The 25,680-nt window shown below is 54.8% G+C and overlaps 2 protein-coding genes across 4 annotated transcripts in view; one reads left to right on the top strand and one right to left on the bottom strand.

Moving 5' to 3' along the window:
• Nucleotides 1-934: 934 nt before the first annotated feature.
• On the top strand, nucleotides 935-24,585 carry ADCY6 (adenylate cyclase 6). 3 transcript variants are annotated; one of them, XM_033222247.1, is made up of 22 exons: nucleotides 935-976; nucleotides 6,816-7,683; nucleotides 11,968-12,117; nucleotides 12,482-12,603; nucleotides 12,696-12,807; nucleotides 12,986-13,113; nucleotides 13,633-13,791; nucleotides 13,870-14,011; nucleotides 14,129-14,257; nucleotides 14,522-14,547; nucleotides 14,766-14,913; nucleotides 15,162-15,259; nucleotides 15,441-15,528; nucleotides 15,703-15,819; nucleotides 16,123-16,281; nucleotides 16,572-16,750; nucleotides 17,683-17,718; nucleotides 17,802-17,931; nucleotides 18,253-18,516; nucleotides 19,558-19,762; nucleotides 21,722-21,846; nucleotides 22,066-24,585. In XM_033222247.1, the coding sequence occupies exons 2-22, from the start codon at nucleotides 6,820-6,822 to the stop codon at nucleotides 22,189-22,191; spliced, it is 3,507 nt and encodes a 1,168-aa protein (XP_033078138.1). In that variant the 5' UTR covers nucleotides 935-976; nucleotides 6,816-6,819; the 3' UTR covers nucleotides 22,192-24,585. The 3 variants fall into 3 exon arrangements, 2 of the variants coding, with proteins under 2 accessions (XP_033078138.1, XP_033078137.1); XM_033222246.1 differs by lacking the exon at nucleotides 935-976 and adding an exon at nucleotides 1,352-1,526; XR_004439928.1 differs by lacking the exon at nucleotides 935-976 and adding an exon at nucleotides 1,396-1,526 and having other exon boundaries at nucleotides 17,807-17,931; nucleotides 22,066-22,198.
• The window catches only part of TEX49 (testis expressed 49), a 33,445-nt gene continuing 30,998 nt past the window's right edge, over nucleotides 23,234-25,680 (bottom strand). Inside the window, exon 4 of the mRNA XM_033222248.1 lies at nucleotides 23,234-25,176. Within this exon, the coding sequence (XP_033078139.1) occupies nucleotides 25,128-25,176 (49 nt within the window). The 3' untranslated portion in view covers nucleotides 23,234-25,127. The remainder of the gene's footprint in view (nucleotides 25,177-25,680) is intronic.

The following is a 25,680-nucleotide window of genomic DNA, read 5'->3' on the forward strand; positions in this document are numbered from 1 at the left end:
GCCTGAAGCTTTGTCCTGGACTTAGGAATCCCAGTGGTGATTTGGAATGGACAAGACTTGAGCTGTGAAGGACAAAACTGCAGGGAGGGCTGGTCCTGAGGAGGAAGCATCTTCAGATATCCAGGTCTTGGGATCTTGGGTGGGGAATGGGCTGCCTGAGAAAGTGCCGAATTGGAACGAGGAGCCAGAGGTCTGACTGAGGGAATGGAGAGGGGGCCTCAAAAGGAAGCCAGGCAGGCTGCCTTCCTCCCAGCTCCAGAATGGCACCCCCTCTAAAGTCAGACTCACCTACGTACATCATGGGGGTGAACCCCCTTCTCCTTTCTGCTTCCACCATTATTCTAATCCTCAAAAGGTTAACCAGCTTTCACACGATTTTCCCATCTCCCAGGTAACTTGGGCAGCTGCTCCGTGCTGGAAATAAATAAAAGTCCTGATTCCTCAGTTCGTTCACTTAGCAATGCACTCCAGCAGCCCCTCCAACCCCCAGCAGAGAAGCACAGCCCTTTGGGTAAGAGGTGCCTGGGGGCGAGGCTGCAAATTGGCAGGTGCGGGGGAGGGGCTCCTAGAGAATGGGGCGGGGAGTTGCGGGGGGCGGCAGGGAGAGTGCCCCTTCCCTGGGTCTCTCCACTGGGCTCTGGGTCCAGCAGGTTCGCCTCGGGGCCGCTGCCCCAGAGGCTGGGGGAAGAGGAAAGAAGTGGTGTGCGGGCAAGCAGGCCGCACACACCTGGCGCCTTGTGGAATGAGATCTTAATTAATTATTAAACTGAGTTCCCGCGGGAGGGCGCAGGGCCGTGACAGGCAGGGCAGGAATGGCTAGGTGGGGGCTGGGGCTGAGGCTGGGGCTGGAACAGGGGCCGGGGCAGTGAGGACGTGGGGATGAAGAGTGGGCGCGGGGCGCGGGCCCAACCCCTGCGACCCTTACAGGAAGGAAGGGGACCCTTGGTGGGCGGGGCAGGGGATGTAGCCGTGAGAGGTGGGTTTGCGGGCGCGCTTGGGGACCCCCGGGGTGAGGGCGGGAGAGGAATGAAGGAGGAGGCGGCCGGGGTGAAGGGAAGGGGACCGGGCTGCGAGGTCCCCTCCCCCCGGGGTCTTGATCCCAGAACAGTAGCCGCTTGTCTTCTCAGGACTGGGGGAGGAAGCGGCCGGAGGAGAGGAGGGGGCGCGCAGAGGGAGAGGTCCCATTATTTGGCCTCCTGCGCCCCTACCCCGCTACTAGGAAGGGGAGTGGGCGACTCGGCCCCCGCTTCTGGGGAGGGGGAGGGGGGTGCCCAGACAAAAGGAGCTTGTGCCTTTAAGGCGGGGAGTCCGGGAGCCAGCGGGGAGGGGACTTCTGGATCCGGGGTAGAGGGCGGCTGCGCTGGACAGCTCGGGAGGGGGCGAGGGCCGGGCGGACGGCGGACGGCGGGCGGGACGGCCAGGACGCGCGGGCTCGGAGAAGGACCGCGGGACGGCCGGCCGGCCGGCCGGAGCCCGCGGGGGCGGCGGGGCGGGGGCCCGGGGCAGGCGCCGAGACTGGCCGGCAGGTGAGCGCGCGGAGGGCTGGGGAAGTGACCGCCCGGGCTCCCGGGGCTCCAGGATTGGAACACTCCCGAGCGGCTCCCAATAGCAGTTTATGGGTGGGGGCGCCGAAGCCTGGGACGGGTCGTCTCGGCAGTGTTTGGCGGGTTGCCCGAGGGAGTCGGGGTTGGCAAAGGGAAGTCATGGAGGCAGTGGGATCGAGGTCTCCTAGGTCCGGCGCTGGCCACCCGCGTCGCCCGCCGCCGGCCTCCCTCCACGGGGCGAGTTCCAGGCTTGCCCGGAGGCCAGGAGGACCTGGCACGTACTGGGGGAGGGGCTGGCCTGAGTTTTTTGCTGTGGGGCTGTGGGGTGAGTCTCCGAGTTTGGGGGAGATTCCATTTAGGGGAGAGGAACCGGCCTGGGCAGAAGGAGGGATGCCCTCTGTCTGCGGGAGTCCCTCTCCTTCCCCTCAGCCCAAACCTTGGGAATGAAAGGGGTGGGGTCGGCTCCCCACATCCCCCAAGGCCTGCTGCAGGGTGGGCAGGGGAGCTGACTTATTCAAAGCAGACTCTTGGGCTCTACTGAAAGGGTAGAGGTGGAATCAGGCGTAGGAGGCTCTTTGCCCATATCCTCCCCTTACCAGACTACCCCTGTGAGCTGGAGGGACCTGGTGGGGGCTGCACAGTAAGGCTTGATGTGGGAGCCCTTTGTAATCTTTAGGAAGAGCGAGGACTGGGGATGGGAGAAGGCGGCAGCGGTCACTGGACTGACAGATACAGGCCCTGGGTAGTCTCCTCTACATCTGGAAAGGCCCAGAATTGAAGAATTGAGGCCCACGTCCCAGTATGGTGGGTGGTGCTGGCACTGCTGGGCCCTGCCTGGGCAGTGCCTCTTGCCATGAACTTTCTGAAGTCGTTTTAAATCCCCTGGAGCCTCCTTTTGCCAAGGAGGGCAGGGGCAGATGGGCCCTGGGGATGGGATAGACAGGAGGTGGCCAGGAAGACTTGGCAAGGCAGTAGGCAGAGCCATCCTTAGGGCTGGGCCTTGGCCTTGGCGGGTTCCAAACTCTGGTCTCAGCCTGATCAGGGTTTGGGAGGGACTTGAGTTCTGGGACTGAGCCTGGGCCTGCCAGGCTGAATGGGACATGGCTCCGGCTGTGGAAGCCAGTGGTGTGAAGAGCAGCAGGTCTGTGACAGAGCAAATGGACCAACACTCAGGGAAGGAGGAGGTCAGAGGCACAAGGCTTAGGAGCCTGAATCTGGGGAGGAGGGAGGTGGTCTGTGCTCCCAGGGCTCTCATAGTGATGGGTTGCTGGACAAAGTGGGTTGGGGGACCATATAGAGTTTTGTGGCTTGGAACAGTGCTCTCCCCTGTTCCCTGCCATACTAGTCTGGCATGGGGTGCCAGAAATGCTGGGAGGCCAGCAAGTTCTCGGGGATGGGCAGTGCCTGGAGTGGAGCCCAGAGTGGGATGGTTGCAGTTGGTTGGACAATTACACAGCTCTGAAGCTATCCCCTTAGGGAGTCGGAGTGTTCCTGGGAGGGTCATGCATTCTCCTGGATAGTGTCTGCCCCTTTCTCTGTGGGTATGAGCCAGATGCTAGGATGTGTTTCCAGGGGGCTGGGAACCTGGCCAGAAACTAGTCCTGTGGGAACAGGTCTGGGCCAGTGGTGGGGGTGGGGGGAGATAAGAACAGGGAAGGGGTCTGGTGAATGAGGGGAGGCTGAAGCAAAATGTTGTAGGGTGCTGGATGGTGGTGGGAAACCTGCTCACTCTGAGCTCTGTCTCCAGCAGCTCTGGGGACTAACAGCCAAGGACACAGGGACTGATAGAACCAGGCATCTGACTGGCTAGAAAGACGTGTGTTCTTGCTCATGAATTTCTCATCTTTCCATCTCTTGACGCTGACAGAGATTTGGGTTTAAAATGTTGTCGAGTGAGGAGAAGAACTAATATTTTTCAAGTGTGTACTTCATGACAGGCATTATTAGATTCTTTCCAGAGGACAATTATTATTTCCATTTTACAGATGAAGGTACTGACACAGAGAGGTTAAATAACTTGCCCAAGGCAGTGCGGCTAGCAAATAATCACACTAAGGTTTAGAACCTGGTCTCATGCCAAAGATCATGCTTCTAATGAAGTATTTTGAAGAGCCAGGCTTTCTTTGGTGACCTTTTCCAAATACCAGCCTGACCAAAAGTCTTGTATTCCTGATCCGTCCTTCCAGATGGTGCTGTTGGTGATGTTAAGAGGTTGAAGGGGCCAGGCATGGTGACTCATGCCTGTAATCCCAGCACTTTGGGAGGCCAAGGCAGGCAGATCACCTGAGGTCAGGAGTTCGAGACCAGCCTGGCCAACATGGTGAAACCCTATCTGTATTGAAAATACAGAAATTAGCTGGGCATGGTGGCAGGTGCCTGTAATCTCAGCTACTGGGGAGGCTGAGGCAGGAGAATTGCTTGAACCCGGGAGGCGGAGGTTGCAGTGAGCCAAGATTGTGCCACTGCACTCCAGCTTGGGTGGGGCAGGGTGAGACTCCGTCTTAAACAAAAAAACAAAAGGAGGTCGAAGGACATACTGCTCTGTGGGATATAGGAGAAGGGATGCCGACAGAACTTGGCTGAGGGTGACCCAGGGATGGGAGTTTTGGGGTATGTGGAGAATTCCCAGCCTGCCTTCTGCTTGTGGGTCCCTGGGTGTCTGCTTTGAGTGCTGCGCATCTGGCTTGAGCTCTCATTCTGTGGCCACCTGTGGCAAGTGCTGGGTATTCCTCCATCCTGTCCCCTAGTGAGTACAAATGTTAGTGCTGTTAGTTCAGCAGGTTTGAGTACAAGGGACCCCTCAGGGTACTCTGTGAGCGTAGAGGAGTGTGGCCCTGGTGGGGACACAGGTATGCATGGATGACAGTGCTTTCAGCCTCATCTTATTCTGACCTGGGCTCAGCCAGGAGTCACACTAAAGGTATCATCATGGAGTCCTCCCACCTCAGTTAATGGCATTTCCTCCAGGAAATGTGGGATCTGGGACTGATTTGGTTACCATGATCTCTATAACTTGGGCCAACCATATAAAACTGCCATGGACATCAGTTTTTGTTTATATATATTTTTCCTTTCAAGTCTGTCTTGTGCCCCAGGGGGCCACAGGACTAGTTTCTCAGAGTTTTGGTGAAGATCAGATGGAATTAGGGATGTGAAAAGATCTTGAACAGTTTAAAGCATGGAGAAAGTGCATGGAATATCATTCATCCATCCATCTAGTCATCCATCTACTCAATGAACATTTAATATTATTTTATTTTTTGAGATGGAGTTTCGCTCTTATTGCCCAAGCTGGAGTGCAATGGCGTGATCTTAGCTCACTGCATCTGCCGCCTCCCAGATTCAAGCAATTCTCTCACCTCAGCCTCCCGAGTAGTTGGGATTATAGGCGCCCGCCACCACTCCTGGATAATTTTGTACTTTTAGTAGAGATGGGTTTTCACCATGTTGGTCAGGCTGGTCTCGAACTCCTGACCTCAGGTGATCCACTCGCCTCAGCCTCCCAAAATGCTAGGATTACAGGTGTGAGCCACCACACCCAGCCTCAATAAACACTTGTTTAGGTCCTTCTAAGGGTTGTGGATATGGCAGTGAGCACAGCAGGTCAAAATCCTTGCCTTCATAGAGCTGACATTCCAGTCAGGAGAGACAGAAAATGAACACATAAGAAAAATATATAGAATGGCGGTTGCTGATTCGAGCTATGGAGAAAAAGCATAAAGCTGGGAAAAAGATAGAGAGCTCCAGGAAAAGGGGTTGCTATTTTAATAGGGTGGTCAGAGAGAGCCTCACTGATAAGGGGACATTTGGGATGTGACCTGGAGGAGCTCTTGTTCCAGACAGAGGGAACAGCAGGGACTGAGGTCCCAGGCTGGCCTGTGCGGGGTGTGCTGGGAAACAGCAAAGAGGTTCCTATGACTGTGGTGCAGTGAGGAAGCTGAAGAGCCTTAGGATTATCACTGTTAGCTGGTGGCGGTTCACGAGGTCAGGAGATCGAGACTATCCTGGCAAACATGGTGAAACCCCATCTCTACAAAAAATAGAAAAAATTAGCCAGGCGTGGTGACGGGTGCCTATAGTCCCAGCTACTCAGGAGGCTGAGGCAGGAGAATGGTGTGAACCCAGGAGGCAGAGCTTGCAGTGAGCCAAGAGCTTGCCACTGCACTCCAGCCTGTACGACAGAGCGAGACTCCGTCTCAAACAAACAAACAAACAAAAAGCATATTTTTTCTTCTGCTTCTGTTGAGAAAAATCAGATCGGGACGCACTGGCAACAGTCTACAGCTGCTGGGTGGTGCTTGCCCAGTGCACAGGGTATGAACTCTTCCTCCTAGCTCTGAACCATAAGCTGCATCACTCATTGATTTGGGCACTTGAGTTTGTGACCACCAACAAATCAGTGCCTTTTAGGGAAATTTTCAAGTATACTGGCTTTGGGGTCAGACAAATCTGGTTTAGAATCTTGGTTCTCTCACTTATGTGGCTGCTGGATCTTTGGGCAAGTCTTTCTTCTTTTCTTTCCCACCCTTCCCTCCTTCCCTCCCTCCCTCCCTCCTTTTTTCTTTCCTTCCTTCCTTCCATCCATTTTTTTTCCTTTTTTTTCAGACTGTGGCTGTTGCCCAGGCTGGAGTTCAGTGGCGCACAATCCTGGCTTACTGCAGCCTCCACTGCCTGGGCCCAGGCAATCCTCCCGCCTTAGCCTCCTGAATGGCCTGGTCTGTAGGTGTACACCACCACACCAGGCTAATTTTTATTTAATTATTTTTTGAGATGGGGTCTCACTCTGTCACCTAGGCTGGAGTGCAGTGCTGTGATCTCAGCTCACTGCAACCTCTGCCACCCGGGTTCAAGCAATTCTCCTGCCTTAGCTCCCGATTTGCTGGGATTACAGGCACCCGCCACTGTGCCCGGCTAATTTTTGTATTTTTAGTAGAGACGAGGTTTCACCATCTTGGCCAGGCTGGTCTTGAATTTCTGACCTTGAGATCCACCTGCCAGGGCCTCCCAAAGTGCTGGGATTACAGGTGTGAGCCACTGTGCCTGGCCTTGGGAAAGTTTCTTTTCCTCACTGTGTCTTGATTTCTCACATGTTGAATGGGGATACCCTTGTTGCCTACATCCAAATAATTGTATGACGATGAAACTCATAACTTGTCAGTGGGAAGTGCTTAGGTAATGAGCTACTAGTGGTGGTGGCAGTGGCTGTGACGGTGGTATTAATACCGCTACTATTGGATGGTCTCTAATACTATCTCCTTCCTTCCCTACCAGCAACATGTCATGGTTTAGTGGCCTCCTGGTCCCTAAAGTGGATGAACGGAAAACAGCCTGGGGTGAACGCAATGGGCAGAAGCGTTCACGGCGCTGTGGCACTCGGGCAGGTGGCTTCTGCACGCCCCGCTATATGAGCTGCCTCCGGGATGCAGAGCCACCCAGCCCCACCCCTGCGGGCCCCCCTCGGTGCCCCTGGCAGGATGACGCCTTCATCCGGAGGGGCGGCCCAGGCAAGGGCAAGGAGCTGGGGCTGCGGGCAGTGGCCCTGGGCTTTGAGGACACCGAGGTGACAACGACAGTGGGCGGGACAGCTGAGGTGGCGCCCGACGCGGTGCCCAGGAGTGGGCGATCCTGCTGGCGCCGTCTGGTGCAGGTGTTCCAGTCGAAGCAGTTCCGTTCGGCCAAGCTGGAGCGCCTGTACCAGCGGTACTTCTTCCAGATGAACCAGAGCAGCCTGACGCTGCTGATGGCGGTGCTGGTGCTGCTCACGGCGGTGCTGCTGGCTTTCCACGCGGCGCCCGCCCGCCCTCAGCCTGCCTATGTGGCCCTGCTGGCCTGCGCCGCCGCCCTGTTCCTGGGGCTCATGGTGGTGTGTAACCGGCATAGCTTCCGCCAGGACTCCATGTGGGTGGTGAGCTACGTGGTGCTGGGCATCCTGGCGGCAGTGCAGGTCGGAGGCGCCCTCGCAGCAGACCCACGCAGCCCCTCTGCGGGCCTCTGGTGCCCTGTGTTCTTCGTCTACATCGCCTACACGCTCCTCCCCATCCGCATGCGGGCTGCGGTCCTCAGCGGCCTGGGCCTCTCCACCCTGCATTTGATCTTGGCCTGGCAACTTAACCGTGGTGACGCCTTCCTCTGGAAGCAGGTAGGTGGCCAGGGAGGTAGGGACAGAGGGCAGCAAGTGGGGAATTTCTCACCTCATAAGCAGGTGGGGGCTTAGTGAGGAAGGGCGGGTGAGTCATGGGTGGAAGCTGGATGCAGAGATGTCTGGCTGTATCTGGGAAGAGGAGCAGGAGGTGGGAGGCCAGGGTTCAGGGGTCCGCCTCCACGTGGGATCTGGGGTAGAAGGCACTGCTGATGGGAGGGAGGGCCCCAGGACCCAAGCCTGAACTCTGTCACCATGTGCCCCAGTCTCCGGCTCTTTAGCCGTCTGAAATAGTGGTCTGTAGAGACAGAATGTGGAGCTGGAGGCAGGGGTGTGGTATATAGCCCCAGGGCCGTGGTGGGGCTCAAAAGGCAGTGCAGGCTGTGTCCAGGCTTTAGCATCTCTGTTAGCAAGGTGACATCGGAGAATCAGGTGCTGATGCCATCCATGGAGAGCAGCTCTAGGTGGTGATCTGGAGGTATAGAGCAGGTTTTGGATGTTGTCAGCAAGGGAGGAATCCCCTCTTTTCCTGGACCAAGGCCACTTCTGGGAGGACAGGGAAGGTGAAGAGCTGGGGTCAGTTCTCTCTGGGCTGGATGTAGTTTGAATGGGGTTGGACTGTTGAAGAGAGGAACATTAAGTCTGATCGTATCCCACCTTCCCCATGCTGGGCACCAGGGGCCTGGCCGCCTTTCCTTGAGGTTCTCAGTCCATGCCTGTTCCTGCCTCCAGGCTCCAAGTGTGTGTGAGGTGGGACTCCACGGCTCCGTGTGGAGTGGCTGTAGGCTGACCTGCTTATCCAATGGGCTGTATTCTTCTCTGTGGGATCTTAGACAACTAGCCTCACCTCTCCCAGCCTTAGTTTCCCAGTCTGCAAAGCTGGGATAAAAATAGCATCTAGCTCATGTTGCTGTTGGGGCCCCACCCTTTCCTAGAGTGGAGTAGAACCCGACTGGGCAGTGTTCACACCTGGGGGCAGGGAGGTGTGGGGAGTGCTGGAAGGCATGGTACCCAGTGAAGGGTTTCTGGGAAGTCTCTTTAAGAGAGATGTTAGTTTGTGGATCTGCCATCTCATGTTACCCCCCTGCCCAGGGAGCAGAGGCCAGGTCCTTCAGGCTCTGCTGTAGGCACAGCCCCGCCATCAGCACACCACCCAGGTCCTCCACTGGACCCTATCTAGAGAGTGCTATCTTACTCAAGGTTTTGAGGGCTTGTGGCCTGTTGCCCACCCTGCCTCACCCACAGAAGTTGCCTGGGGAACCCAGGGTGAGAAGCTAGGTTCTCTGGCATGATGCCCTTCTCCACTCAGCCTGTGCTATAGAACAGAACGTACCTGTTTTTTGTGTGTTTTTTTTGAGACGGAATCTTGCTTTGTCATTTGGCTGGAGTCGGGCAGTGGTGTGATCTCAGCTCACTTCAGCCTCCACCTCCCGGGTTCAAGCAGTTCTCCTGCCTCAGCCTCCCGAGTAGCTGGGACTACAGGACCACGCCACCATGCCCAGCTAATTTTTGTATTTTTAGTAGAGACAGGTTTCACCATGTTGGCCAGGATGGTCTTGATCTCTTGGCCTCGTGATCCACCCTCCTTGGCCTCCCAAAGTGCTGGGATTACAGGAGTGAGCCACCTCACATGGCCAGAATGCCAGAACACATGCCAGAATGTACCTTTTTAAAAGTAACCTTATAGCCCGTTTGTTTGTGGAGCAAGTGCCCTTAGGGCACCATCGGACATCTTAAAGGGCCAGGTTCTTCTGCCCCAGAACTTCTCTTCCAGGCTGGCTCTCAACCAGGGCTTTATGGCTGGATTGCCCTCCTGGGGAAGGAGCTTAGAGGTGGTGTCTCCTTTCCCCCTTCCTCTCTGGCCAGGCATGGGCTGGGTGGGCATCTCTTCCCTACTATCAACTGGCATGGTGCCCAGAGTCAGGCCCGGTGCCTGACTGGGGAGGTGCAGTCCCAGGGAGGCCAGGACTGTGCCCATCTCCCCAGGAGTGTGTGGCTACAGCCTCACCTAGTGGGTCTCGATAGGCACATTCTTGGGGCAGTAGCGAAAGTCACTGCTGTCCCTGTGCCAGTCCTTGGGGTCAGGGCTGCCCTTACAACTTCCTCTGGGCCGAGAAACATTCCCTGTGCCCGTTTGGGTCTGTGGGTTTCTAGACGGGTGGGGTTTGTGGCCTCCTTCCTCGTCTACTTGGGCAGCCCCTTCCCAGATCCACCCTGCTCACAGTCACAGGAAGGAGGCTTTGTCCCCACCAACCCACTCACTTAGACACATCGAACAGTGTCACTCAGTGACCCAGGCCCAGCGTGGAGTCTCCTCCGGTCCCCTGGCATCCATTTTTTCTCACAGTCAGATAGGGACATGTGTGTACAGAGTTATTTCAGTCTCGTCCCCCTTCCCCTTCCCTCCACCGTGACTCACATTTTCCTCTTGGGCTCCTGGGGCCAGGAAGGGAAGTTGCCTGGTTTGCCCCCCTTCCCTTCTCCCCCACTGGGGGCTATTCTTAGAAACCCCCAAGGGAGATAGTGTGCCCCTCTCTTCACCCCTGCTGCTGGGAGGGGGAGCTCAGCCTAGTTGATCCTGGGCCTGTGAGCTGGACTGGGAAGGGAAGCTAGGAGGCCCATCCCAGAGGCTGGAGCTGGAAATGGCTAGGGGTGAGCCAGGCCTCCCCCTCAGTTTTACCCAAGAGGAAACTGAGGTCCTAAAGATTAAGTGACCTGCCCAATTTTGCAGGACTAGTTCTAGTTCAAGGCAGAGCCCAGAACCTCTGGCTTCCAGGAAGTGCTTCTGCTGTTTCCCTCCCTTCTCCTTAAACCAGAGCCCTGCCCCATCCAACTCTGGGGTGGAGCCACAAGCTCCAGGTTAATTCCTGAGTTTCCAGAAACACTGAGGCCAGCTTCCCTTAGCCTTGCTTTCTAGCCAATGCCACTGATGATGATTGGGGACTGAACATTCCTAGGGTGGAGGCCCTAGGCCTAGGGCCTGGCAGGGCCGAGTGTCATAGGGAGTTATACCTTGAGGGGTGGCCAGTCATGGTGGACCCTATCTCCAGTTAGAGGGCATCCTTTGTATCAGTAGAATTGATGACTCTCAAGCCAGGGCTCTGAGGTTGGGCTTGAGAGCTTGACTCAGTAGAGTGAGTAGGAATCTTGGAAACCTGGAATGTACTACACAGTATGGAATGCACTAGATAGGTAGTAGGATTAGGACACAGAATTTGGAGTCTGATTGTCCTGGGTTCAAGTCTCACACTAGCCACTAACAGCTATGTGATCTTGGCGAAGTTACCTGGCTTCTCTGTGCCTGAGTCCCTTACCTTTAAAATGGGATATTGTTACCTATTTCATAGAGTTTTAAGAAATGTGTTAGGGGCCAGGCGCAGTCGATTACGCCTGTAATCCACACCCATAAGCACTTTGGGAGGCCGAGGCGGGTGGATCACTTGAGGTCAGGAGTTCAAGACCAGCCTGACCAACATGGTGAAACCCCTTCTCTACTAAAAAAATATACAAAAATTAGCCGGTCATGGTGGCAGTTGGCTGTAATCCCAGCTACTCCTGAGGCAGGAGAATCGCTTGAACTGGGAGGCGGAGGTTGCAGTGAGCCGAGATTGGGCCACTGCACTCTAGTCTGGGTGACAGAGCAAGGCTCTGTCAAAAAAAAAAAAAAAAGAAATGTTAGTCAGTATATAGAAGGCACCTACAGAATCCTGGCACATGGTAGGCAGCCAACAAACTAGCTACCATAATAATAATGACAATAGTGATTATTGTTACTAAGTTATGTCAAGTCAGGGAGAGGCTTTAGGGATCTTCTTATTCTTCCTCTTTGGGTTATAGATGAGCAAACCCAAGAGAGAGGAGGTGACTTGTCCTGGGTCACTCACAGGAGGATGTAGAGCAGATCTCCTGAGTGCTGTCCTTAAGGAGGAGCACCTGCAAAAGGAGCAGCATTTGTCTTTCGTGTGGGGTGTTTGAGGAGCAGGAGATACAGGGTGCTAGAGCTGGGCCCCATGACTTACCTGGCCCTAGTTGGTCTTCTGCTTCCAGAAGCTGTGAAAAGATCTCATTTCTAGTCATGGAGGATTCAGGCAGTTGGCTGGGATCTGGGGTCCTGTGGGTCATGGGAGAGATATATTGCAGGGGTGGCAGTAGCTTGGGGATAGAGAGGGTACAGGACCCTGGCTTCCTTCCTCAGAGAACCTAGTAAGTTGTGTGAATGTGTGTGTGTATTTGGGGGGGTGGGCAGAGGAGATGGTCACTGTCTGCCTCTACCATCTCCTGCAGCTCGGTGCCAATGTGCTGCTGTTCCTCTGCACCAACGTCATTGGCATCTGCACACACTATCCAGCAGAGGTGTCTCAGCGCCAGGCCTTTCAGGAGACCCGTGGTTACATCCAGGCCCGGCTCCACCTGCAGCATGAGAATCGGCAGCAGGTGGGACTGCTCCCCTGGCCAGGGCCTGCCCCCACCTCACCCCCACATAACTTGCAGATTGGATTTGCTGCCTTGTCCAGTTCCGTGGAGCACAGTGTGATGGTTCCCCTGGGTTGTGCGTCACAGAGGCCCTATGATACTGGGGTTTTGTACTGTCCAAGGGAAGGAGGGCATGGACAGGAGCACATCTGGGGGCTTAATGGAGGGTGGTCAGAGGGGGCTCTGACGGGGGAAGGTCAGGCCACAGTCCAGAAGGGAAGGTCTTCAGAGAAGTCTGGGAGGACTCTGGTGATGTGGAGAGACCAGGGGGGATTGAGATGTGAGGCCAAGAGTATAGTGATGCCTGTTGGAACCACTGGGCTAGGAGCGGCTGCTGCTGTCGGTGTTGCCCCAGCATGTTGCCATGGAGATGAAAGAAGACATCAACACAAAAAAAGAAGACATGATGTTCCACAAAATCTACATACAGAAGCATGACAATGTCAGGTAAGGTGAGGGTAGGTGGGTGCCAAGCAGGGCAGGGGTCTGGAAGTCTTTGAGGGCTATGTGATCTGTTCATTCTCTATTGTCATCTACAGCATCCTGTTTGCAGACATTGAGGGCTTCACCAGCCTGGCATCCCAGTGCACTGCACAGGAGCTGGTCATGACCCTGAATGAGCTCTTTGCCCGGTTTGACAAGCTGGCTGCGGTGAGGGTGCTGGGCCTTGGGATTGGGCCTGGGTGTTGACCGTGGTGAGAGCATAGCTTTGCTGGCAGCAGCTGGGGATTTGGGAGCAGATAGATTGTGCGTCGAGGGTGGTGGGCCATGCAGACTGGGTGGGCAAGAGAGTAAAGGTTACCCTTCCCTCCAACTCTTTCCCATTCAGGAGAATCACTGCCTGAGGATCAAGATCTTGGGGGACTGTTACTACTGTGTGTCAGGGCTGCCGGAAGCCCGGGCCGACCATGCCCACTGCTGTGTGGAGATGGGGGTAGACATGATCGAGGCCATCTCGTAAGCAGTGCCCCATTCCCAGGCTTCCTGGAATTGCAGGTTCCCCAGACTGCTCCTACTTTTTGATGAGACCTCAGGAGATTTCCTCAGTTTTGGCTGTTTCTCTGTCTTTGAAGTCTGTCTGTCACTGGGAAGGGGAATCTTTCTCCAACCTGTGCAAAGACCCATGTGGACCCTTAGACTCCCAGCCAGCCGAGATGGGGCGGGGAGAGCCTGTGCAGTAGGGGAGCTGGGCTAGAGGGAATGCCATCTGTGCAGGCCAGAGGGGATAACAGTGATTCCTCTTCTCCTAGCTCAGTTCCACAAGATGCTGCTGGGCCCCTGCTGGTGAACACAGCCCTAACATTTGTCCTTGAGCCCCATGCAGCCTTCTGCTCATGTCCAACCAAGGCTGTGCTCCTGTCCCCTGCATCTGGGTCTGTCCTTGCCCACTGGGCCCTGAGGGGAGTGAAGGGCCTGGGCTGTGGGCTGGGGGAGGGGAAGACTGCCAGGAGCTGATCTGGGGCTGCATCCTCCCAGGCTGGTACGTGAGGTGACAGGTGTGAATGTGAACATGCGCGTGGGCATCCACAGCGGGCGTGTGCACTGCGGTGTCCTTGGCTTGCGGAAATGGCAGTTCGATGTGTGGTCCAATGATGTGACCCTGGCCAACCACATGGAGGCAGGAGGCCGGGCTGGGTGAGTAGGGGGGCCCAGGTGGTGGGGTATGGGAGCAAGGTGGGACAGCCAGGGTCTCACCCTCTTGGCCACGTACAGCCGCATCCACATCACTCGGGCAACACTGCAGTACCTGAACGGGGACTACGAGGTGGAGCCAGGCCGTGGTGGCGAGCGCAACGCATACCTCAAGGAGCAGCACATTGAGACTTTCCTCATCCTGGGCGCCAGCCAGAAACGGGTCAGGGCCAGGGCAGGGCTGAGGGCAGGGGAGCAGGAAGAGGGACAAATGGGGAGGAGCAGGCCAAGGCCTTCTCTGGGCCCCTCTTCTGAGCCTGTGCCCATGCTGCCCACACAGAAAGAGGAGAAGGCCATGCTGGCCAAGCTGCAGCGGACTCGGGCCAACTCCACGGAAGGGCTGATGCCGCGCTGGGTGCCTGATCGTGCCTTTTCCCGGACCAAGGACTCCAAGGCCTTCCGCCAGATGGTGAGGGGCCCTCAGCACCAGACCTAGGGCCTCTTTTTCTTGGCTCCCTCAGTGTCCCTGACCCTGTCCTTTCTTCTTGTGACTGTCATTTCCATGTATGCTTTCTGGTGTTGGGGCAGTGGGAAGATTTCATCTCAGGGGTCCCAGTGCCCCCAGAAGATATGGTGGGGACACCCTCAGCACAGTGTTGGGGTGGGAGAAGAGGCTGCAGAGATGAAGGTTGTTGGCCCTTCACCTCACTCCACACTCTGTCCCTTTCTCCAGGGCATTGATGATTCCAGCAAAGACAAGTAAGTCAGGTTATTGAGGGAGAAGGCACTTGCACCCTGGGATGGGGCTGGGGGGAGCCAAAATCCTCCTTTTCCCTGACTTTAGGTGTGTTGTATGTGAGCAGGAGCCACACCCCAGCTCTCCCTCCCTCCCTTGGGTGCTGCCCGTACCTTTCCTTTCATTGTTTCTCACGTGGCCATGTCCATGCATCTGGTGAAGCCATGTCTCCTGCCCTTAGCCGGGGCACCCAAGATGCCCTGAACCCTGAAGATGAGGTGGATGAGTTCCTGAGCCGTGCCATCGATGCCCGCAGCATTGATCAGCTGCGGAAGGACCATGTGCGCCGGTTTCTGCTCACCTTCCAGAGAGAGGATCTTGAGAAGAAGGTTTCAGGGATACAGGGCAGAAGGACAAGGGCTGGGGGAGGGGCAGGTCGTGGCAGGGAAGGCTGAGCACAGGTGAGGGCACAGGTGTTTCTGGGGCATGGAGAAGGGACCACAGAGCAGGGTGGGGATTTCGTCAGTTGGGCCAACTGCATCTCCTCCGTGTTGAGATGCCTGGTAGTGCCCTGTCCTTGCTGTCCCTGCCTTCCTTAGGGAGGGCCCAGCACCCAGCTCAGCCTCCTCTCCCTCAGTACTCCCGGAAGGTGGATCCCCGCTTCGGAGCCTACGTTGCCTGTGCCCTGTTGGTCTTCTGCTTCATCTGCTTCATCCAGCTTCTCATCTTCCCACAGTGAGAGTCCTGCCCTTCCTCTCTTAGCTTCTCTCTTCTCCACCGCTTCCCAGAAGCTTCCTACATACCCACACGAGCCCACAATCCCTGGAGCCTGCATCCCTGCTTGTTCCAGAGGGTGGGACAAGAATGCCCAGGTCTTCCAGAATTAAATGATTTTTCTGGCCCTGTTCTGCCCCAGCTCCATCTTGATGCTTGGGATCTATGCCAGCATCTTCCTGCTGCTGCTGGTCACCGTGCTGATCTGTGCCGTGTACTCCTGTGGTTCTGTACGTAGGGGGACTTCTGAGGCTGTTGGGAGGGCAGGCTGGACTCCAGACAGGGAGGAGGTCACATGGCGAGAGGGAGGAGAAGGCCATGCCTGTTCCACTGGGCCCCATCCCTGGTTGGCCTTCCTCCTTGGCTGATACAACCTTCAACTCTTCGTCTCTTGATTCCTCTAGCTGTTCCCTAAGGCCCTGCAACATCTGTCCCGCAGCATCGTTCGCTCACGGGCACATAGCACCGCAGTTGGCATCTTTTCCGTCCTGCTTGTGTTTACTTCTGCCATTGCCAACATGGTAAGGGTCCAGTGGGAATTCTCCCACCTCCGCTCTGTGCCAAGCACTGTCCTGGACACTGGGGGTACAGAGGGTAATAGGACATATTTTCTGCCCTCAGGGAGCCCCCTCCCAGAATAGGGCAAGGTTAACTCCAGTTCTCCCTCCTTGTTCTCCCAACCTCTTGTCATCTCTGAGTCAGTACTAAGGCCCATGGGGTATAAGGTACCTGGGCATAGCCCAGGGCAGGGTACATGGCTTCACCAGGTACCTTGCAACCCTTCCCCTCCTTGGCTATCCTGATATACCCCTCTACTTTTGCAGTTCACCTGTAATCACACCCCCATACGGACCTGTGCAGCCCGGATGCTGAATTTAACACCTGCTGACATCACTGCCTGCCACCTGCAGCAGCTCAATTACTCTCTGGGCCTGGATGCTCCCCTGTGTGAGGGCACCACGCCCACCTGCAGCTTCCCTGAGGTGTTCAAGCAGTGCTCAGGCGGTGGGGGGGCTGTCCTGGCACAGACATTGGCCCTTCTGTGCCAGACCTGGTGATGGGTGCTGGGGACCCAGGAACTCACCAGAGTCTCCCACACTAGGAGCAACCAGGGGCCCTGGTGTGGTGTAGGGGCTGGACATGGAAGGTGGAGGATATGGGGGTTTGAGGGGTGTGGCAAAAAGGTTAGGTCAGGCAGGAGAGTGCAGGGCTCTCCCTGCCCAAGGGTGCTGTGGCCTCTGCCTTCACCCAGTGCTGCCTCTGCCCCCCGCAGTACTTCATCGGGAGCGTGCTGCTGAGTCTCTTGGCCAGCTCTGTCTTCCTGCACATCAGCAGCATCGGGAAGTTGGCCATGGTCTTTGTCTTGGGGCTCATCTATTTGGTGCTGCTTCTGCTGGGTCCCCCAGCCACCATCTTTGACAACTATGACCTACTGCTTGGCATCCATGGCTTGTGAGTTTATTCTCAGGTCCTTTAATACCCCAGGAACTTCCCTGACCTTGCTGGGTCACTGTGAGCCTCTCTGGTGCCCAGGCCCCTTGTGCTCTTGGAATGCCACAACTCCCCTGTAGGGGAAAGGGAGGAGATGGAGGAGTTCCCAGCATGTGACCCCAAATAGTTACCCCAAGGAAACCCCAGTCCTGGAAATCCTTGTGTCTTTAGGCTAGACATTAAAAAAAAAAAAAAAAAAAATTCCCTCTTGTATTTGCATGGTGCTTTCACATCCACCATCTTAACCACCCATAGGACATACAGCTGCTTGGTGGCAGGGCTCTGGCTAGGAACCAAAGCTTCTGACTCCTGCTTGGGGGCTTTGCCTGGGACATCACACTGGCTTTTCCCCTGCAAAACCCCATTCCTTTGATATGTGGCCGTAGCTTGTTGTAGTAGAAAAAGCCTCTGGTGTCTGCTGGGTTTGAATCCCTGCTCTGCTGCTCATTAGCTGTGTGACCTTAGACAGGTGAGTTAGCTTCTCTGAGCCTCAATTTCCTCATCTGTAAAATGGCACTGTCACCTAAATCACAGAGTAGTTGTAAAGATTATAGTAACTGACATTTATGGAAGGCTTACTGTATGGCAGGAACTGTGCTAAGCCTTTTACATACATTATTTAAATCCGATCCCTGTTGTACTGATGGGGAAGGAGGCTCAGAGAGTTAAACGACTTGTCTCAGGTCACATAGCTGGTAAGTAGAGGAGTCTCTAAGAGTAGAGGTTTTCTTAACCTCTACTCTTAATGAGTTAATTAATGTAAGTAAAAGCCCTGGCCCAATGCCTGATTTCTAGTATGTGCTTAGTAAATGCAGTCTGTATCTCCCCTTCCATGTGCCCACCCAGCAACCCAGGAAGCACTGATGACTTTGTCTCTTCTCTCCTCTTGCCAGGGCTTCTTCCAATGAGACCTTTGATGGGCTGGACTGGTAAGTGAGGGCTCCGAGGCAGCAAAGGGTAGGGCCATTAGATGCCTCCTTCAGACACCAAGCGTGTCTCTGCTTATCCTTAGTCCAGCTGCAGGGAGGGTGGCCCTCAAATATATGACCCCTGTGATTCTGCTGGTGTTTGCGCTGGCGCTGTATCTGCATGCTCAGCAGGTGGAGTCCACTGCCCGCCTAGACTTCCTCTGGAAACTACAGGTGACCGAGTGGGCCTTTGGGGGAAGAGGAGGAACCTAGGGGTGGAGCCTGGGCCAGGCCAGAAACGTATCTCCTGCTAGCTGGCTAAGCCTCAGGCCGCCCCTAGGCCCACCCTGGTTTCATGCCTTCTCTGTGCCCATCCCTTCCTCCTTGCCCCATCCTGTACCTGCCCCCTTTACCCCTTTGCCTGTTCTTTAGGCCTCATCTGTACGTGCCTTTCTTCCTCTATGTGATTCCCTCTGACCCCCACTTCCAATCCTTGGCCACCACACCCACCCCTTGTGAATGTCGGGCAATGGGTGATGGGTGTGGTGTCCACAGGCAACAGGGGAGAAGGAGGAGATGGAGGAGCTACAGGCATACAACCGGAGGCTGCTGCATAACATTCTGCCCAAGGACGTGGCCGCCCACTTCCTGGCCCGGGAGCGCCGCAATGATGAACTCTACTATCAGTCGTGTGAGTGTGTGGCTGTTATGTTTGCCTCCATTGCCAACTTCTCTGAGTTCTATGTGGAGCTGGAGGCAAACAATGAGGGTGTCGAGTGCCTGCGGCTGCTCAACGAGATCATCGCTGACTTTGATGAGGTACTTGTCCAGTTGGCTGGTGCTGGCAGAGAATTGGGGGGACTTGGAGACCAGGGATTGGAAGGGGCGAGTGGCACTGGGAAGATAAAGAGAGATTTGATGGGACTCAGAGGCATCAGGGGTAGGGGTAAGGGCAGGCATAGTGGAGGTAGGGGTAAGAACCCATGAAGGGGCCAGGCGCGGTGGCTCATACCTGTAATCCCAGCACTTTGGGAGGCTGAGGTGGGCAGATTATGAGGTTAGGAGATCGAGACCATCTTGGCTAACACGGTGAAACCCCAGCTCTACTAAAGGTGGCGGGCGCCTGTAGTCCCAGCTACTCTGGAGGCTGAGGCAGGAGAATGGCATGAACCCGGGAGGCGGAGCTTGCAGTGAGCCGAGATTGCGCCACTGCACTCCAGCCTGGGCAACAGAGTGAGACTCCGTCTCAAAAAAAAAAAAAAAAAAAAAAAAAGAACCCATGAAGGTGTCAAAGGCATCAAGGGGGTCAGCCCTAGTGGGGCAGGGTCATCATTGTTGGGGAGCAGGGGAGGACTTGATCTGTAGGGGGATAAGATAGGTACCAGGTGGATGTCACTGAAGAAGAAGGCAATGGTCTGTGGACAGAACCTCATGAGACCAGCCAAGCAAGATGGTCCTCTGAATAGAGAAAATTGAAGCAAAATGTGAGGTAGTGTCCTGAACATCCAGGTCAGGAATGGGCTGTTCACTGTTCTGGAGGGAGGTCACTTGCTCATCCTGGGACTCAGTATCCCGGAAGGTGAGGATTGGAGAAATTGCTTAATATCCCACCTGTGTGTCTGTGTTCTGTGAGTGAGCTACGGGAGAGACCTTCTTAAGCTGTATGCCCAAGTCCTGCCTGGAGTCCTAGGGGGCCTGTTTTCCCAGCTCGTCAGTCTTACACTGATAGCAGCAGCTGGAAGGGGGCTCTTGAGACAGGGAAGTGGGCAAGGGAGGCAAGGCGAGGCAAGAAATGAGTGTTGGGGCAGGGCTGGGTTTGGGGTCTTTGCCTTGACAGCCAGGTCCCCATGTGTTGTTCAGATCATCAGCGAGGAGCGGTTCCGGCAGCTGGAAAAGATCAAGACAATTGGTAGCACCTACATGGCTGCCTCAGGGCTGAACGCCAGCACCTACGATCAGGTGGGCCGCTCCCACATCACTGCCCTGGCTGACTACGCCATGCGGCTCATGGAGCAGATGAAGCACATCAATGAGCACTCCTTCAACAATTTCCAGATGAAGATTGGTAAGAGGGCTTGATTGCTTGGCGGGTTTTCCCAGGACTGTTTCTGGTTGAAGCTGGGATTATAGGCTGGGGATGTGATCACAGATTTCCCATCAGGGCTCCTGTGGGGTTTTCTTCCCTCTGACCTCCTATATCAAGTCTGATATTAAGAACAGAGATCAGGCCGGGTGCGGTGGCTCAAGCCTGTAATCCCAGCACTTTGGGAGGCCGACATGGGCGGATCATGAGGTCAGGAGATCGAGACCATCCTGGCTAACACGGTGAAACCCCGTCTCTACTAAAAAAAATACAAAAAACTAGCTGGGCGAGTTGGCGGGCGCCTGTAGTCCCAGCTACTCGGGAGGCTGAGGCAGGAGAATGGCGTAAGCCCAGGAGGCGGAGCTTGCAGTGAGCTGAGATCCAGCCACTGCACTCCAGCCTGGGCAACAGAGCCAGACTCCGTCTCAAAAAAAAAAAAAAGAACAGAGATCATTAGGCACTGTCCTAGACATTTTTGAGCATACTTTAATACTGATATTACTATCCCCTTTCATTGGATACAGACTGACTGTCAGATTAAATAACTTGCCCAAGGTCAAACAACTAGTAAGTGGCAGAGCTGGGATTAAAAATCACGTTTATCTAAACTTGAATACTTCTGCCCTTATTTGTGACCAGTCCGATAAGAGGTACTTCCTCTCAAATGAACCGGTGGATGGGAGTCAGACTATCTGGTTTGAATTCTGGCTGTTCCATTTACTGGCTTATTTGAGAAGTCTTCTAACTTCTCTAAGCTTCAGTTACCTTATCTATAAAATGGGGATAAAAATACCTACCTTTTAGAGGTGTTAAAAGGATGAAGCCAGGCGGGGCGCAGTGGCTCATGCCTGTAATCCCAGCACTTTGGGAGGCTGAGATGGGCAGATGATGAGGTCAGGAGTTCAAGACTAGCTTGGCCAACATAGTGGAACCCTGTCTCTACTTAAAAAAAAAAAATAGGGCCGGGCGCAGTGGCTCACGCCTGTAATCCCAGCACTTTGGAAGACCGAGGCGGGTGGCTCATAAGGTCAGGAGATCAAGACCATCCTGGCTAACATGGTGAAACCCCATCTCTACTAAAAATACAAAAAATTATCCGGGCATGGTGGTGGGCGCCTGCAGTCCCAGCTACTTGGGAGGCTGAGACAGAAGAATGGCGTGAACCCGGGAGGCGGAGATTGCAGTGAGCCGAGATCGCAGCATTGCACTCTAGCCTGGGCGACAGAGCAAGACTACGTCTCAAAAAACAAACAAACAAACAAATTAGCTGGGCGTGGTGGTACGTGTCTGTAATCCCAGCTACTCAGGAGGCTGAGGCAGGAGAATCTCTTGATTCTGGGAGGCAGAGGTTGCAGTGAGCCGAGATCGTGCCACTGTACTCCATCCTGGGCAACAGAGCAAGACTCCATCTCAAAAAGAAGAAAAAGAAAGGATGAAGCCATGTAAAATGCTTACTAGAGTGGTTGACATGGAACAGGCATTCAGGAGATTACTGTTATAGCATGGCTGCCTTGACTCAGGGGAGCTCCTAAACTGAGGTGCTCAGGTCTTCGGGTGTTTTTGTTTGTTTTTTGGGGTTTTTTTTTTTGAGACGGGGATTTGCTCTGTCACCAGGCTAGAGTGCTGTGGCACAATCACAGCTCCCTGCAGCATCAACTCCCAGGCTCAATCAATCAATCTGTTCTCCCACCTCAGCCTCCTCAGTAGCTGGGACTACAGGCGTGTACCACCATGCCCAGCTAATTTTTATATTTTTTTGTAGAGATGGGGTTTCACCATGTTGGCCAGGCTGGTCTTGAACTAGATTGTTTTTTACAACCAGGAGACTTGTCCTTTTTCCATTTTTTTCTCTGGGTCCTTCTACCTGTTCCAGGAGGTGGGATATCTCCCTGGGTTTACCCTGGAGCATGCTCTAGTCTCTTGCTGTTCTCCCCACCTCAGGGCTGAACATGGGCCCAGTCGTGGCAGGTGTCATTGGGGCTCGGAAGCCGCAGTATGACATCTGGGGGAACACAGTGAATGTCTCTAGTCGTATGGACAGCACGGGGGTCCCCGACCGAATCCAGGTGAGGGGAATATGAGCAGGGGCTGGGAGGCAGGTGGGCCCAGAGGGCTTCTACGGTGCCTCTGCAGTCTGCTAGGACAGGGGTAGGGTGGCTAGTGTTCTGTGTATGGTGGGGTGGGGGTTGGGGGAAGGGAGCTAGCCTGACTAGAGAACCCCTGGGCCCCTGCAAATGCAGCAGGAAGGATTCCAGGCTAAGCGGGCTCCCCTCCCACTCCCCCAGGTGACCACGGACCTGTACCAGGTTCTAGCTGCCAAGGGCTACCAGCTGGAGTGTCGAGGGGTGGTCAAGGTGAAGGGCAAGGGGGAGATGACCACCTACTTCCTCAATGGGGGCCCTAGCAGTTAGCAGGACCCAGCCACAAATTCAGCTGAAGGGATCAAGGTGGGCATTGAGTGGACTCTGTGCTCGCTGGGTGGAGCTGTGGCAGGGGGCACTGAGCCTCCAGACCCTGCTAACCACAAAAGGGAACATCCCAGCAGGCTGTGCTTGGATCATGCTCGTCTACCCTCAAGCTGGAAAACAAGGGGCTACCTACCAAGAGGATTATGCAAGTGACTTTCCTTCTTACTTGGGGTAGGGCTGTTCCCTCTCCAATCTTCCAGCTTTTGGGAGCAGGGGAGGGGTCAGTAGCAGAAGCAGAAGGAGGCCTCTTGCCTGAGGGATTAAAATGGCAGCTTGCCATGCCTACCCTTCCCTGTCTGTCTGGGCAGCAGGTTCAGGGCTGGGCCCTTCTTTTCCCTCTTTTTTCCTGGGAATATTTTGTACAATATTTTGTACAAAGACAGGCATGAGGAGTGCCTATTCCATGCTTGCCTTTGCAATACCTGCGTCCCCAGCACTGGTCCTGGGCACTTCCCCACCCCAGCCAGGTGTCCCTCCTAGGCACAGAGCAGAGGAGGGAGATGCTCTGGGGAGCCAGCTTTGGCCATATTTCAGGAGAATGTTTCCATGTGCCAAATTCTAGTCCCACAATCTGTCCCCAAAGGGGAACAAAGGGACCTCTGAGAGCTTAGATTTAGCCCCAGTTTCTGCACGCTCCAGGGAACGGGGCGTCTGGCCTCACTGGTACTGTGAAAATGCTCAGAGAGCAAGCCTGTGTGTGGGGATATCAGGTCAGGAGCTGGAAGTTCACCTGCAGGTGCCAAAGAGCAGGCAGGCCAGGGCTGGGGCAGTGCCAGACTCTGATCTGAGGACCCCAATGGGGTCCAGATCAGGTCACTCTGCCCCAGTGCTCTCTTGCTGTCTACTGGCAAGGGGGCATGGAGCATCTCTCCCTCTTCTGTTGCCAAATAGAAAAGGGTCAGGGCATGGAGAAAGATGACCCTGATCCCAAACCTGCCCTCCCAAGTCTCTGGCGTTGGGGAGGGCCTGTGTGTTTGTGTAACTGTGTGTGCATGTTGGTCTTTGTGTGCATATCTGTTTTCCAGGTCTGTGTGAGTCCTTGTGCTCCTGCTCCTCAGCTCTCCACCCCAGGTTGCCTCTCTCCTGTGGGCCTCTGTCCTCTGGGAATAAAGCAGGGTTTCCTATTTCAGGGGATGTAGAGAGATGCCCAGATTACACAGGAGTGGGATGGGGTGTGCTAGCAAAAGGAGGGAGAGGAGTCCTTTTTGTGCCAAATCCCTAAGTGCCGTTTGGGGGCCATGTGTGCAGCATGACTCTCCCTGTCTGTGGCAGGGACCCAAGCGCTTGCTTGAGCCCCAGTGCTCCATGCCAGCACTTAAACTGTCTGGGGTTTGATGGACAGAGGCTCAGGAATTTCCTGGCTTCCCCAGATAGTGTCCTGGGACATGGTATGCTTTGGGGCTGGGGTAGCATGGAATCCCTCTGAGGACCCGGATACTGGTACTACGGGGTGGGGAAGAAACCTTAAACTTGGCTTTCTCCAGCCTTCAGCCTGAATCTAGCATGTTTCTGGCTCCCCAGCCCCTTGTGAAACCTTGAGGGCTGGCAGAAGGGTTAGGAGGTTGAACTCTAGATTCCCTTCCTATGTTTGCCTTCCTTTTACCCCTTTCCCTCCAACCTCCTTGACTGTGGCCTGAATTTGTTGGTCCCTTAGTTTCTCTGTCTGTACCTATTTAAGCCAAAGGCACTAGCCTGAATTTTGCTTGAAGATCACTTTGTCTTGGAAATGACTAGAGAGGCAGAGGAGAAGGGTTTCCAGAGTTGCTGGGTTTGGGAGTGGAAGGGGCAGGCAGTGCACTTGCCCCTCCTCATGCCCCTCTGACACCAGCTCCCTGTGGAGGCCTGGTTTCTGGGTACTGCCTCCCTTGGGCATCTTCATGCGTCAACCAAATGGGCCATCAGGTACTTCATTAGTCATGGCTGAAGGAGGGGAAAAGACTTGTTTTTCCAGACAGAAAATCTACTCCCCTGCCCCCAGCCATATCCCTGGATAGGAAGGGATAGGAAGAGACTACTTGGTGCCATGGGGTAGGGGTGAGGGTATAAGTAGATCAGAGTGGGAAGACCTCAGCCTTGGGTGGCTTGTCTCTGCTTTTTGCCAGGTGGGAGGGCCTGTTCACACCCTGGCTCCCCGTACCACAGTGCCAGCCATGCCCTTCCCCTGGGCAACCATTGCCCCTTTCCTCACCCAGTTGGTGGAGGAGTCAGGAGATGGGAGGCCATGGGCTTTGGTTTTGTAATGTAACCACTGTGGGGGTGAGGGAGGATGGTGTACCATGTATTTCAGTGAAATATTTAATATATTTAAATATCAATAAAATCAAACTCTTTGTAAAATTCCCTGTTCTCTGTAGCTGTTCTGGGCCCTGGGTGGGTCACAAGTGACAAAGCCTGGTGTAGGGGGCAACCTCCTGCCCCAGGGGTCTGTGGGCCTCTCATGTGTGGTCAGAGGACTTCCTCTGGCTTTCTCCCTGCTAAGGAGAAGCTGCAGTATCTTCAGAGAGTGTGACTACTCAAGGCCTTTCAGCTTCATGAGCTCCAGTATGTGCCTTCCCAGATTTGTGTGTGGCCCCTGCCACGCATGAGGCCTGTGGTTCTTTCCAGTGCCTTGGCACCTCACAGACTTCTCACTCCAAGGTCTGGCTCGTTCAGGAATCTCCCACACACCAGCTCTCATAACAACCTGGACACTGGAATCACTCCCACCCTGACCCCACAGCTCCCGCCGTGCACACAAGCAACTTTTAGTCCAATCTGTGTACTCTGCTTTCTCCATCTCCTCCTCCCACTAGTCAGCCATCAGAACTGGGAAACCTCCTTCTTTCCCCCTCTTTGCACTCTTGCCACAATTCATCTTGTCTTTCTGCAGCCATATCTTCTTAATACAGACTGAAGGTTCTGTCATTGAGAATAGAGTGATCCATAAACCTGGAAAGAAGAGATTCAGAGAGAGATTCAGCCAGGCCAGGCTGGAGAGCAGGAGATCCTTAAAAATAGCTCCTAAGAGGCTGGGCGCCGTGGCTCACACCACTTTGGGAGGCCCTGGCAGGTGGATCACAAGGTTAGGAGTTCAAGACCAGCCTGGCCGAGATGGTAAAACCTCGTCTCTACTAAAAATACAAAAATCAGCCGGTCGCGGTGGTGGGTGCCTATAATCCCAGCTACTCAGGAGCTGACTCAGGAGAATTGCTTGAACCTGGGCGGCAGAGGATGCAGTGAGCTGAGATCCCGCCACTGCCCTCCAGCCTGGGTGAGAGCTAGACTCCGTCTGTATCAGTAAATAACTAAATAAATAAATAGCTCCCAAAACCGCCTCAGGGCAGAATGAGTAGGGGTAGTGATGAAAAAGTGGGGCTACTGCCAATGGATGGTGATTTGAGAGGTGGAGAGGTAGCGATGAAAGCAGCATTGGACTGCCACAGGAATACTATG

This window comes from Trachypithecus francoisi, unplaced genomic scaffold (genome assembly GCF_009764315.1).
Source record: "Trachypithecus francoisi isolate TF-2019V2 unplaced genomic scaffold, Tfra_2.0 Lachesis_group11, whole genome shotgun sequence".
Taxonomy (NCBI): domain Eukaryota; kingdom Metazoa; phylum Chordata; class Mammalia; order Primates; family Cercopithecidae; genus Trachypithecus; species Trachypithecus francoisi.

What these genes read in the sequence shown, in the direction of transcription:
- ADCY6 (XM_033222247.1), top strand. Translation starts at nt 6,820, where the DNA reads ATGTCATGGTTTAGTGGCCTCCTGGTCCCTAAAGTGGATGAACGGAAA. An exon ending in CTTCTGCCATTGCCAACATG is followed by an intron (nt 15,820 to 16,122) that starts GTAAGGGTCCAG and finishes CTACTTTTGCAG; the next exon opens with TTCACCTGTAATCACACCCC. An exon ending in CCACCTGCAGCTTCCCTGAG is followed by an intron (nt 16,282 to 16,571) that starts GTGTTCAAGCAG and finishes TGCCCCCCGCAG; the next exon opens with TACTTCATCGGGAGCGTGCT.